Source organism: Anser anser (genome assembly GCF_964211835.1).
Source record: "Anser anser genome assembly, chromosome: 5".
Classification (NCBI taxonomy): Eukaryota; Metazoa; Chordata; class Aves; order Anseriformes; family Anatidae; genus Anser; species Anser anser.
The window spans coordinates 35,098,558-35,109,942 of record NC_139725.1 but is presented as its reverse complement, the minus strand read 5'-3'; the positions used below and the strand labels follow the sequence as shown (position 1 = coordinate 35,109,942).

Below are 11,385 nucleotides of genomic sequence, written 5' to 3'. Positions count from 1 at the left end.
CACTTGAGGATCGGATAGGCCTTTCTTTTTCTTTCCCCCTGTGCTTATTGTGCAACTATTGCAAAATAACTGGGTGAGCAAAACAGTTCAATTCCGTGGGTTCCTGTCAGCGAACGCCCCCTCCAGGGCTGGGCCCCCACCTTGTGCCAGACGTGCATGGACCCCCCTGGTCCATCAGGGGCTGCGTGGCGGCAGCCAAAGGGGCTGTGGTACCCCCAGGGCTGTGGTGGGGGTGGAAGTGGCTGAGGGTGAACGCGCTTGCACGGGCGGTGCGGGCACGGTGCCATTTGTGCTGGGGGTGGCAGCGGGCCCCACCCGGGCGGGGTCAGTGTGGTGGGGCCCTACAAGAGGCCACTGGGGCCCGGGAGCTGGGCACAGACCAGAGTTTCTCAGGCTTGGCCCCAGGCCTTGCACTGCATGCTTTATTCCCTGGCTTCGGTCGTCACCCACTGCTGGGTGGGAGAGAACGTGCAGTCAAAGAGCATGCTGATAACTTACAATCAATAAATAATACCTCCCCCTACCTCCACAGCCACGTCAGCAGTAGTTAAGGGATTACTCTTTAAATAGTTCCAGCATGTGCTGAATCTGCTCAGCTTAGGGCAGCGCTAAGCTTTGGGTTAACAGATCGTAGTAGCCCACACGGTGCAGTGTTCTAGGGAAGGGGAGAGCAAGGAGGCTCCCAAAGGCTCATGAGAAATTGGAGTGTCTCAGGAAATAACTAGTCCATGCAAGCTGTGGCTAGTCAGCTGTTCAGGGCTGTGGAGGCCAAGCTGTAGATTTAGTTACCACTGAGGCTGTAATTCATTTTGTAGCCGCACAGGCCACACCATGGTGCTACAACAATGCCAATATTTACAAAAAGTACCTGGGCCTCACCTGAAAACTGCCTCCTTCTCCCCCAGTGCTTCTGCCCACCGAACCCCAGCAGATATGCTCCATGTTTGCAGGCCATACCACCACCTGTGACCAAACAATCTGAAGACTTTTCATCTCTCTGTTCCACTCCCCTCTCCAAAGCCTGCTTTCAGCAAATGAGCTTAACGTGCTGTTGGAGGCAGTGGGAGGCCTCACAGAAGGGAGGAGCCGCAAAGCACCATGCAGTACTTACTGAAATCTAGCTTATTATTTGCTCTGGCTTGTCTTAGACTCATGGAGAAGGAAGCTGTGACAGGTGGCAAGGCAATACCTAAACCCTTCTATTCTAGGAACTTGAGGAATTTCTCTACCTTTGATCACATGCAGGTGCAGCTTTACTGGGAATAATTATAATGGAGCATGAATGCAAAGCTGCCGCTGGCGATTTAACCACTCTATTGTCTAGGCCAAGTCTGAACACAGCTACACAACAAAACACTGGCACCCAGCCTGCGCTAGCGCTGCCACTGCTCCAGCACCTGCTGAACTGGGAGAGCCCTGGTTGAGAGAACACCGGGCTATTTCCAAGTACGGGCAGCTCTAGCAGCTGCTGGTTTGTCGTCTTACTTGTCAGCAGATGGCAGCAGAACTCTGCAGCTGGAAATAGCTACTCCTGCATAAATTTGGAGCTAGGAAAAAAAGCAGCGCTCTTGCTGGGAAAGGACGGGTGGACTTGGCAACGGGGACTGGCACAGCCACGCACATACTGGTGATGTGGACATAACCCAGGGCCAGAGCAGATGCTCTGGGAGGAGGTGCTGTACCTCCAGTGAGTTCTGGACAAACCAAAGATGGGACCAGTGCCCACCCTCACAACCTTCAGTTTTCAGAGGAGTCTGTCTCTTCGTTGGAGCCTTCACTCTCAGCATCCATTTTTCGGCGATGGTGGAGAGGTTTCCAGGGAGAGTTAATCCTGGGTGAGTGACGGACAGGCAAATTAGCAGTGTCCCCGCTGGAGCTGGTAGGAGCAGAGATGGCAAGCCCTGAAACCTGAGCTATCCTGGAAGAGAAAAGACAAATGCTGAGTAGCCTAGCTTGTCATCTCCAGCCTTAACCATAGCATTTTTGGAGTAAACTTGCAAAGAGGACTTGTTCCCAACTAGAAAGATGTTCATGGCAAAGATGGGGAATACCTTTCACTAGTATCTGCTAGACTTGCTGTGTAAATCTTTTTTTTCCTGTTAAAAGAGATTATCTGGGCTGAGCCTGTGTCTTCTAACACTCCTGGTTTTCATCATCCACAAATTTTTTTCCTAATCAAGGTGCATTTCCCCCCCCCCAGTTTCTGAAGCCTTTTCTAAGGATTTTGTTAGCGCCACCAAGGCACCCCAAGAAACCCTCTCTGCCCAGGCTGCTCTGTTAGCTCCTCTGTTGTCTTACAGTTTAGTAAAAGACCAGGGATGGTACTTTAGTGAAGCTTTCCTTAACAAGCTACTTTCCATCTGCTGCTTTACCTCCTAGTTTGGGCAACTCCACTTACAATTTCTCAAGTTCCTGATCCATGGCAGGGTCCAGAAACAAATCTCCTTTATCTGGCAAAGCCCCTGGGACAAAGAAGAAAAAAAAAATAGAGTAGATTTAGGCTATTCAGGGGTCACCTTTTTAAAGAAAATCACTCAAGTCGTAGCAGCATCCAAAATTTGTCCCGCAAGACAAAGAAGACCCTTCCTTATACCCATTAGAGAAATGGACACTGAATATTGAGGATCATAGACAAGGAATGATGTTGCATATGCTGTGTCCGTCACACAGGCTTTAGCTGGGCCTCAGCCTAGGTGGGAGGCACTCTCAGTAGTCTCACCTCTCAGAGAACTTGAAGAGCCCAAGGATTTGGCAGGTTCTGTTCCCTCTACAGAACTACTGGGTGCTGACTGTCACAGGGTGATGTCCCTGTGAATTGCCCTGTATAGCTACCAGTCCCAGATCCTATCAGAACAACAGAGCCTTCAGGAAGATGGGGCTCTTAGGAAATCCCTCCTGTAACAAGCTCCACCTTGCACAGGGGCCACGGGAGGGTCTGATCGGTCAGCACAGAGATGACAGGAATTGCTGGGACGATGCCACTGCACACCAGGAAAGATGCATTTGGTAATCTGTACCAACAGTGCAGCGAGAAACGCTCTTGGTTTTCAGGAGACCTGGGTGCCACACTCAGTATCTTTGGGAAGGAGCTCTTGTACTGCCCTGGGGGGACACAAAGCGGATTTCTGGCCTTGGCACCTTCGTCCTGAAGGAGGGGCTGGAGAGCCACCTCTTGCACACAGGCAAATGGCAGTCATAAAAAATGTAGCAATGAGCATCTAACAAATTAGAAGCAGTTCAGCCCAGACCCGACTCCCCTACTTCCAGTTCTGGTCTTCCCCTCTTGCACATGACCAGGAAAACCTGGCACTGCAACACAGAGTGGGGGGAGGTCCATTGATTGCTTTCACACGGTAAATTAAAAGAATAAGCAGCTAAAGCTTAACTTGTTTCTGCGTTTGCAGAATGTAGTGAGGTCTCTGGGGCACAAGAACTACTTGGGAGAGTCAGTAGATGATACTTAAAGGTTTCACAAATCTATGTTAACACTGGAGTTAGGCTGCAGGTTCCCATTTTGCCTGACAAATTCATCAGTGCTACCCCAGCCAGAATGAACTGCCGTAATCCCTACCCCTGCTCTAGGGGGGCCACTGGCTTTGTGAGACAGGAGAGCAGGCAGGCATCCTGACTGAAAGCTCCTTTGCCTGAAACTGCCCTTGCTGAAGGGCTTTGGGGAGCTTGTGATCCCCTACAGACCAAAGACTATTGAAATCACCCTTCAGGAGAGATTAAAAGACACCAGGAAAAGAATCCTCCTTTCCTTGCCAAGATGCTAGCACCTGTCAGACTTGTGGCTGCTGCCCCTCCTCTGTGAGAGGCCTCAGCGGCAGGCTGGCAGAGGGCCAGGGGCCAGGCCCACGTTAACGGAAAGGAAAACCCACACACTTTGTAGATGGCACAATGGAAGCTGTGGGCAGGATCTTCTTTTGCCCATCTGTTTTCTTTGCACTCGATTGGAAGTGGACTTTGTAGGGCAAAGGAAAAAAGAATTTGTTTGGTGCAATCCAGGCATCACCTGCCCCAGTGAGTACACGGCTTCCTAAACCTGTTTGCAGAGGGGATTGCAGGGCTGTATTCATGCACCTTTGATATATAATCTCCATGTTGCTGGGTAAGCAGCCCTTCCCCAGGGGGGCATTAGCAGCTTAGATTGTTTGCTGGAAGAAGAGGCTCAGCCAGGGAGGGGACACTTCTACTACGACACACCTGTGTAAAAGAACAAGCCCTCAGGCAAGGTACACCATCCTTTCACTAAGGCTTGTCTTTGAAATATGGGGATTGGCAGATACTCAGGCCTGGGAGTAGAGGGAGAGGATACCCAAAGAGAAAGCTTATCCTTACCGACCTGATGATTTGCTGAGTAGAGTGAAGGTGTGTGAGTCTCCACACTTTTAAACATTTCTCCTTGTCAAATGCAAAAAGCCATTGCTGTTCCCCTTTGCAGGAGGAAGAGGAGCACAACCAAGTCACATCGGGACAACACAGCATTATGTGTCTGAATTATGTACAGAGTACACAGTCTTTTGTCAATGCAATACATTGCTTCCCTGCTCTATAGCTATATTCATCATCACAACACAGAAACGAGCAGTGATTACTGCTTGGTAATCCCTCTGTTTTCCACAGCAGTCTGGTACAGAATTTTGTACCAGAATTTTGTGTTTTACAACACCAGATTTTCAGTAGGCCATAGGTAAATACAGTATCAAGATCACACTGATCTAGGGGAAGATGTGGCATGCGCTGGAAAGACTGGGCTCAGTTTGAGTCTTTGAGCCAAGGAGGCAGCAGAGGTTTTCCCATGAGGTGTGCCTTCTTTTCTTGTGGACAATGAGAGCAGTCATTTAAAATCTGTGGGAGAATGAAGGGCTAAATCATAGACTCAGACTTCAGTACTGTCTGTAGCGGTCAGCCACCTTAATGCCTCCTGACCACCTCTATCCAACCTTTAAAACCAAATATGTTAAAAGGACAGTTCTGCTAAAATGATCAGCTATTAAAGATGTAAAACATTGCTGTCCTAGGGCAGCATTTCATATCTCATTTTATTGTTGAAGCTTCACAGCTTCAAGCAGACAGGTAAGGTGCAGTGCTATGTTTCTAAAGTTTAATCCATAAAAAAAAAAGACGCAAAACTCCCCTACTTTCTTCCTGACGAAGTAAAATCTGGGGCATAACTACAGTGGAAATTCCACAGAAATGCAGAATGACTGAAAATCTAGAGCTGCACCAGTCACAGAAATCTTACCTAGGGCTCTATTGATCCCTTGGTCCTTTGCAAGTGCCAAAAGGAATCCATAGAAGGTCAGTCTCTGTGCAGTACTCAGCATTTCCTTCACAAGAGCACAAGGTGGACAGCTAGGAAAAGAGAGACGAAGAGGTCATCTTGTCTATTAAATATCATCTTTTTTTTTCCCAAGATCCAGCTCAAACTGGAAGAATTAGCCCATTTACCTGTTCAAATATTGTCAAGTTGCCCCCACTGTTTAAAACTAATAGCGAACAGCTTGTTTACTTGGCATTGCATCTGCTCCCAATTTGCTAAGCAAAAATGTTTGAGCTGGAGTACATCCCTAGGAGCAGTCTTACCTGCCTCCTTTCCAAGGACAGGGAGAAAAACCCAGATCTGCTGAGAAGCATATACACACGTCCACTCCTGACATAACATATTCTTTCATGAGAAAAAAAAAAAAAAGGAAATCCTTTCTTTTAGCAGTCAATAAACTTCCATTTCTGTGAGGGCACTGTTATTATCACCCTTTTACCAGCAACAGACATTCAAGGGGCAGGAAAATCTCTCCAATGACAGACTAAGTATGTCCTAAAACATATTTGAGTGGGGACTACGATTCCTATGTCCCCTTCATCTACACTCACCTTAAATCCTGGCCCTGACCTTTAGGCAATACCATCATTATGATTCTTGCTCTTGCTTAATACTCCTTAAAGAGTTTCATGCAAAATGGAACTGCTGCATTTAGAGGAAATGAAAGTGCTGAACAGATCAGGGCTTAGTAGCACTCCTGGGAGATGTGGGTGTGGGCTGATGATCCCTCAGGCAAAGGTGGTTACCAAAGCCTGGCTGAGCATTGAGCTACTTGAGGAAAGGCTGTGAATGTCTCCCCTCACAGTGCTGTGCTCAGCCTGACCTACCAGATAGGCTCACAACATCCTCCCCAGCTGAAGCTCTGGGGGCATACAGGGAATGTAGAGCTTTTGTTACTTAAACATCAAAACGGCCTGGAATCTCTGCTTAGATGCCTATGGTACCGGACAGTATTTCAGAACTAATTTTGTGGATCACAAATTTCGATTTACATAAAGCAGGAGTCAGGTGGGGCCTGTGTCATGAGTCTTTTTGTGGATCTAGACCATGACTATCTGCTCACTACCTGCAACTATGAAGAATGTGTCTATCAAAGCTATACAGTAATGCCTGGTATTTCTCTATCCCCTGATGAACTAAGGCTAGTCTTGTGCCTGGGATCTCTAACTGGAGACCAGCTCCATCCCATATTCCAGTACAGACTAGCAGCGTGATCTTGTCTAGGTGCTAAAGCTTCATCCACCCCAGTGTGGCCTGCCTGTACTTCAACACTCAGGAACACACTTGCATTCATTGATCTCCTCTAGTTAATCCATGATGGTAGATGAACCTCTCCTTGATGAAAGTATCAATGTAAAAGTGAGAAGGAAAGCAGAGTCCCAAATCAACCAATTAGCCCAATAATCTGCTCAAATCCCCCGTGTCTATTAGGCCCAGGAATTTGTTTTTTTCTTTTGGTTAAAGCAGTTCTGCCATGATCTCTCCCTTATTACTTCTCCAATGAGATCTATGTGGAAGTTACAGCTTGTTCAAAGTCCTGTATTTCTTCACAGATCCAACATTACAAAGGGTCTCCAGAGACAGAGACTTCACATCTGTGTTCATACCTGTATTTTGATCTGTCACACAAGGACTCTAGGCACTGGTAGAAGAGAGAAGCCTCTACCCCATCGAGTGGGTTGCAGTCATTTGGGGGTTGTCGCTGCCGATGCTGCCCAGAGGATGATGTTGGCACGATCACAGTATTTGGATTCTTACCAGCCAATAGATCTTGATAAATGGCAGCCACACTTTCCAGGAACTCTGAAAAAACAGAAAGCGATTTATAACTCAGGGCTACAGCCAGCTAAGCATCCTCCTGACCTACCAGACCCAGGATTAAATTGTCATTCCCTGCTCTGTGCTGCACATGACACCAACAGGAAATGAATGTAAGCACAATACTAAGGCATCCTGCATATTCAGGTCAGATATTATGCAGGCACAAGCAGCCATTTCCACGTAAGTTGCTGGCTTCTCCCTGTCAGGATGGTTACGAGAGGCCAGCCACTCTGTTCAGACTCTTCTAAAGGGAACAGAGGCTAGCACGTGAATAAAGCAGTGGAGTGTGAAAGCTAATGTCAAACACACAGCTAGTTTGCAAAGTCTCAAAAGTTTTCCTTCTTCATCTGTTACCACCAACTGAGAACTCATCCAAGTTGGGAACAAAATATATGGTACTGCAACAGAAGCAAAGGGAGCAAGTTAGTCAGGGCTCCAGGCTGTATCCCAGCTTGTCTCTGTGCGGCTCCAAAGTAAATATTACATGGGATCTAGAGGAAGGGCCAGGGCAGGTCAGGGCTAGAGTTGGCAGAAAGCCTCTCCCCAGGCTCCTCATACTACCCACTGTTTACTGCAAGAGCCTAATTTTAAACAAGTTTGTTTATGGATGTGGTCAGCAGTTTACAAATCTAGATTCCATTTGGAGTGGTTTGCATGTGTGTGGGTTGGTGGGAGAGCGTATGACAGGCTGCGTGTGTGCGTTGTGCCTGGGTGAGCGCGACAGGGCCGGGATGTCTGAGTGTGTGTACACAAGGGCGTGTTTGTGAGGACTCCAGTGGCATTTATGTCCCCAGTGAATGGAAGTGTGATGATGTGCGTGAGGCGGGTGGAAAGGAAAGGCGGGATGTCAGCGGGCCCTCGGGCTGTGCTGAGGTTTTGCAGCTCAGTGGAAATATTTGTTGTATCAGAGAAAAACTTTCCAAGCACATTTTCTGTCCACAGCTAAAGGCACTGCAAGCCTGGTTCTGCCCAACCCAAAATCACCATTTTAACTGTTTTTCTTTGATGACTTGTCATGGGTAATGTTGTGATATGCACAGGGGAGTTACGGGGGAAGTATACACAGAGAAGTACTAAGAAATAGAGATGTTTGTATTAGGAATAGCAGCTGACTCATAACTGCTGGAAAGATGGGAACTGACAGGTTGGATCAGATCAGCAGGCCACCCAAGGCTACGCTCTGACCACAAACTGTGCTCCACCACAGCTTCTAGCCAGCGTCTCCCAGTATCCCTGACCTGCCCCTTTTGCCTGATCAAGGCCAACCAAGAGCTGTGCCCATCAGCAGGAACTGTTAGTGCGAGTGGACAGAATCCCATGAGCTTTTGTTGCCTTCAGAAAGTGCTCTGTGCTGCAAGACAAGTGAGTGACTGCCTCAGCAGTGCCCCATGCTTGGGAGCATATCTAACCTTGATAAGGGAAACGTTTCCCTCTTTTTCCCCACTTAAGCAGTTTCCTGAATGAGTTCCTTTCCTCAACAACATTTTAGGGGGCTAAGACAAACAGGCCAACATATTTTAAAACATCTCCCTGTAGAGAAAAAGCACATGAATGTTCATCCAAGTTTCTCCTCCTTGCCACCTGAACTTTAGTTTAAAAATACCTCAGGATTTTTACAGATGTGTATGTGTGGGTGAGCGTACGTAAAAATATGTATACACAAACTATTAGTATTTGATTTGTACTTTTCCTGTCAATAATCTTAAAAGAAGTACCCCACCTACTTAAAACTCAAACTGAGGGAGGGCGGTAGAATATGATAAATGACCAATAATATGAAAAACATAGATAGGGATTAACTGTTCATTTTCCCTTCCAACTAGTGGCTCTCAATCAAATGAGAGGTGGTTTTTCATGGAACAGGTGGCAGACCCATGCAACTCCTTGCCAAGGAGAGTTGTGGAGGTTAAATGTTGATGTGATTTCAAGGGGAGACCGGAAAAGTCCTCAGGAGAGGAACCCCCTGGGTGTTTCTAAAGCTGTAGAAACTACACGCATTTCAGAAACATTTTGAGCTGAAAACAGCTTGCAGTTGGATGAGTATTAGGGGTAAGAATTATACGAATTTGCCAAGTTCCTTTTTTTTTTTTTTTTTTTGAGGCACCAGCTCCTGATCTCTGTTGGGGCCAGAACATTGGGTTAGGCTTGCTCTGGGCCATTCTGATCCTGCCTCCAGCAGGGACCAGTACTACAGAAAGAGAAATGCTGTATTACAGAATTACAGAAAAAAATATTAGTAAAAGTTAACTGTTAGGTGCTAACATACACTAGATAAAGCTGGAAATTTATGTCTCAGGGCTAAGACAAATACATGCATCAGCCATAGCTATTACAGGTATCTTGTTATTCATAAAAATTTGGAACCTCCTTATGAGACCTCCTAATCTATTGGCATCAGTGATAGCTTTTATCAATGGGTTTCATTAGCTATATATTCTCTGTGAAAAAACATGCGTGTCCTTACAAGTCTGAAAAAACTGCAGGGATAGAAAAGCTGTAAGGTTGTAATGATACGCCAGAGGGTGAAATCAGCAGCTTCCCAGTATTTACCTGAGTAGTAGAATTGGATCTGGAAAGCAAAGAGGAAATCAGAAAAAGACATCAGGCAATCCATAGCATCATCCATCAGCACAATCCTAGGAATAAGATGAGAAAAACAGTTTGGCATCTCCAAAAGGACTAAAGTCTTCAAGCAGGAGCCCCAGATCCAGAGAAAGTGCAGCTAGGCAGCTATGTGCAACTGAGAACTGCTAGTAGCTTGCCCCAGTGTAAGAGGTTAGGAGAGAGCAATGGGAACATCCACCAGTGCGTGGATGTGGACACCCTAATATCAAATGAAAGGAGCCTGAGAACCTGAGGTGAGAAGATCCTGAATATCAGTGCTATCACACACTAGCTTCAGTGTGACCAGAGCAAGACGAACGTTAAGCATTCAAGCCTGGGGGACGTGATGGAATGAACGTTGGCAGTAAAACTAGTAGGCTGGTTCACATGGCTGTATAAAGAGTAACTGTGCTACAGGCCAGGCCGTTACATGATTATAAAACTGGTGTAAGCAGAACGAGACTTGTGCTATTCTTCTGTACACCAGATTTTATTGAACTAGGCTATTTTCAGATTCATAAGTATAACAATAGCTATTAAATTCCAACCTATGGTCAAACTCCACCTGACTACAGAGGAAATAACACAATGTCTCTTCTGCATCAACAATCAGCTTTAAAATTACCCACCATAAACATCCTATCCTCCCTTTCTCATGAATCAGTCCCTTTTCATATATTATCAGGTCAAATTTCATAGAGACTGAAGACTTCCTGGACAAGGGACAATGTCTTCTTTCTTTCTGCTAAGCCCCAGGTGCATCTAGGGAGTTACATGTATCCTTATTTTGAATCATACTTTACGAATACATAATATAACAGCAATAGGCCACAGAGATGAAGTACAAGTGATAGCAAAGTCCACCTCCTCCTTTTGGAAAAAATGCTAGATTTCAGAACTAAGTTAGGGCAAAAAAAATATATATATAAAAATGAAAACAATGCTCTGGTCACTGCCAGGGATTAGGAAACTTGGGCTGATGAGCGATAACTGAGACTGGAAAGCAGAAGGAAACACATCACTTTGACAGGAAAAAAACAGTATTCAGAGGATGTTAAAGAAAGGTGGTTGGCACTTCCTTTCAGCTGTGTATTTTCTGGACCACCATGCAGCTTTAAGCAGAAGTAGGTCTACTGACCCTGTATGGTCAGTATCTGGGATATCACACAAGAAGGATTACCAGTTCACTATAGCCAAAGTGTGGGTCATCTCGTAGGACACTTTTGAACGCATGGTCAAATGCAATCCTCACACCAACTCCTGCAGCATCAATGGTCTAAACACATTGCTGGGGAAACACTGTTATGTCTCATGTAAAATACTCCGGGGAGCTGTGTGGGCGGCTGACCTAGAAGAGTTAGAGGATCTTGCAAGAGGCTTACTTCCCCGCCACTCAGACCAGTTCTGTTCACTGTGGCAAAATCAAACATGCAGAGCAGCTTGAATTAATTATCTCAAAGAAGAAAGGCTGGGGCTAAGAGGGTCCCCAGGAGAAAAGCCAGTATTTAAAACAAAACCCTTTGAAGATGTCAAAGTGCTTCTGATTTATTTATTATGTTCCAGAAGCCTCCTCCTCCTCCTGTCTAAAGAAGCAGTAGCTTCAGTGCTTAATTCTCACTAATAAGCATGTTACT

At 46.1% G+C, this 11,385-nt stretch overlaps 1 protein-coding gene across 5 annotated transcripts in view; it reads right to left on the bottom strand.

Moving 5' to 3' along the window:
* CSTPP1 (centriolar satellite-associated tubulin polyglutamylase complex regulator 1) overlaps window positions 1–11,385 on the bottom strand; it is a 116,637-nt gene that overhangs the window by 35,385 nt on the left and 69,867 nt on the right. For 3 of the 5 annotated variants that reach the window (XR_014585428.1, XR_014585429.1, XR_014585430.1), the window contains exons 5-9: window positions 9,698–9,783; window positions 6,934–7,129; window positions 5,249–5,358; window positions 2,399–2,462; window positions 1,736–1,918 (exon numbers count right to left, since the gene is read on the bottom strand). Coding sequence is in view for 2 of the 5 variants with exons in the window: in XM_083839511.1 (XP_083695637.1) it covers window positions 1,738–1,918; window positions 2,399–2,462; window positions 5,249–5,358; window positions 6,934–7,129; window positions 9,698–9,783 (637 nt within the window). In the remaining 3 variants the exon portion in view is untranslated. Of the gene's footprint in view, window positions 1–395; window positions 1,919–2,398; window positions 2,463–4,345; window positions 4,437–5,248; window positions 5,359–6,933; window positions 7,130–9,697; window positions 9,784–11,385 lie in introns of those variants that run through there. The other 2 variants (XM_083839512.1, XM_083839511.1) reach the window with 2 other exon arrangements.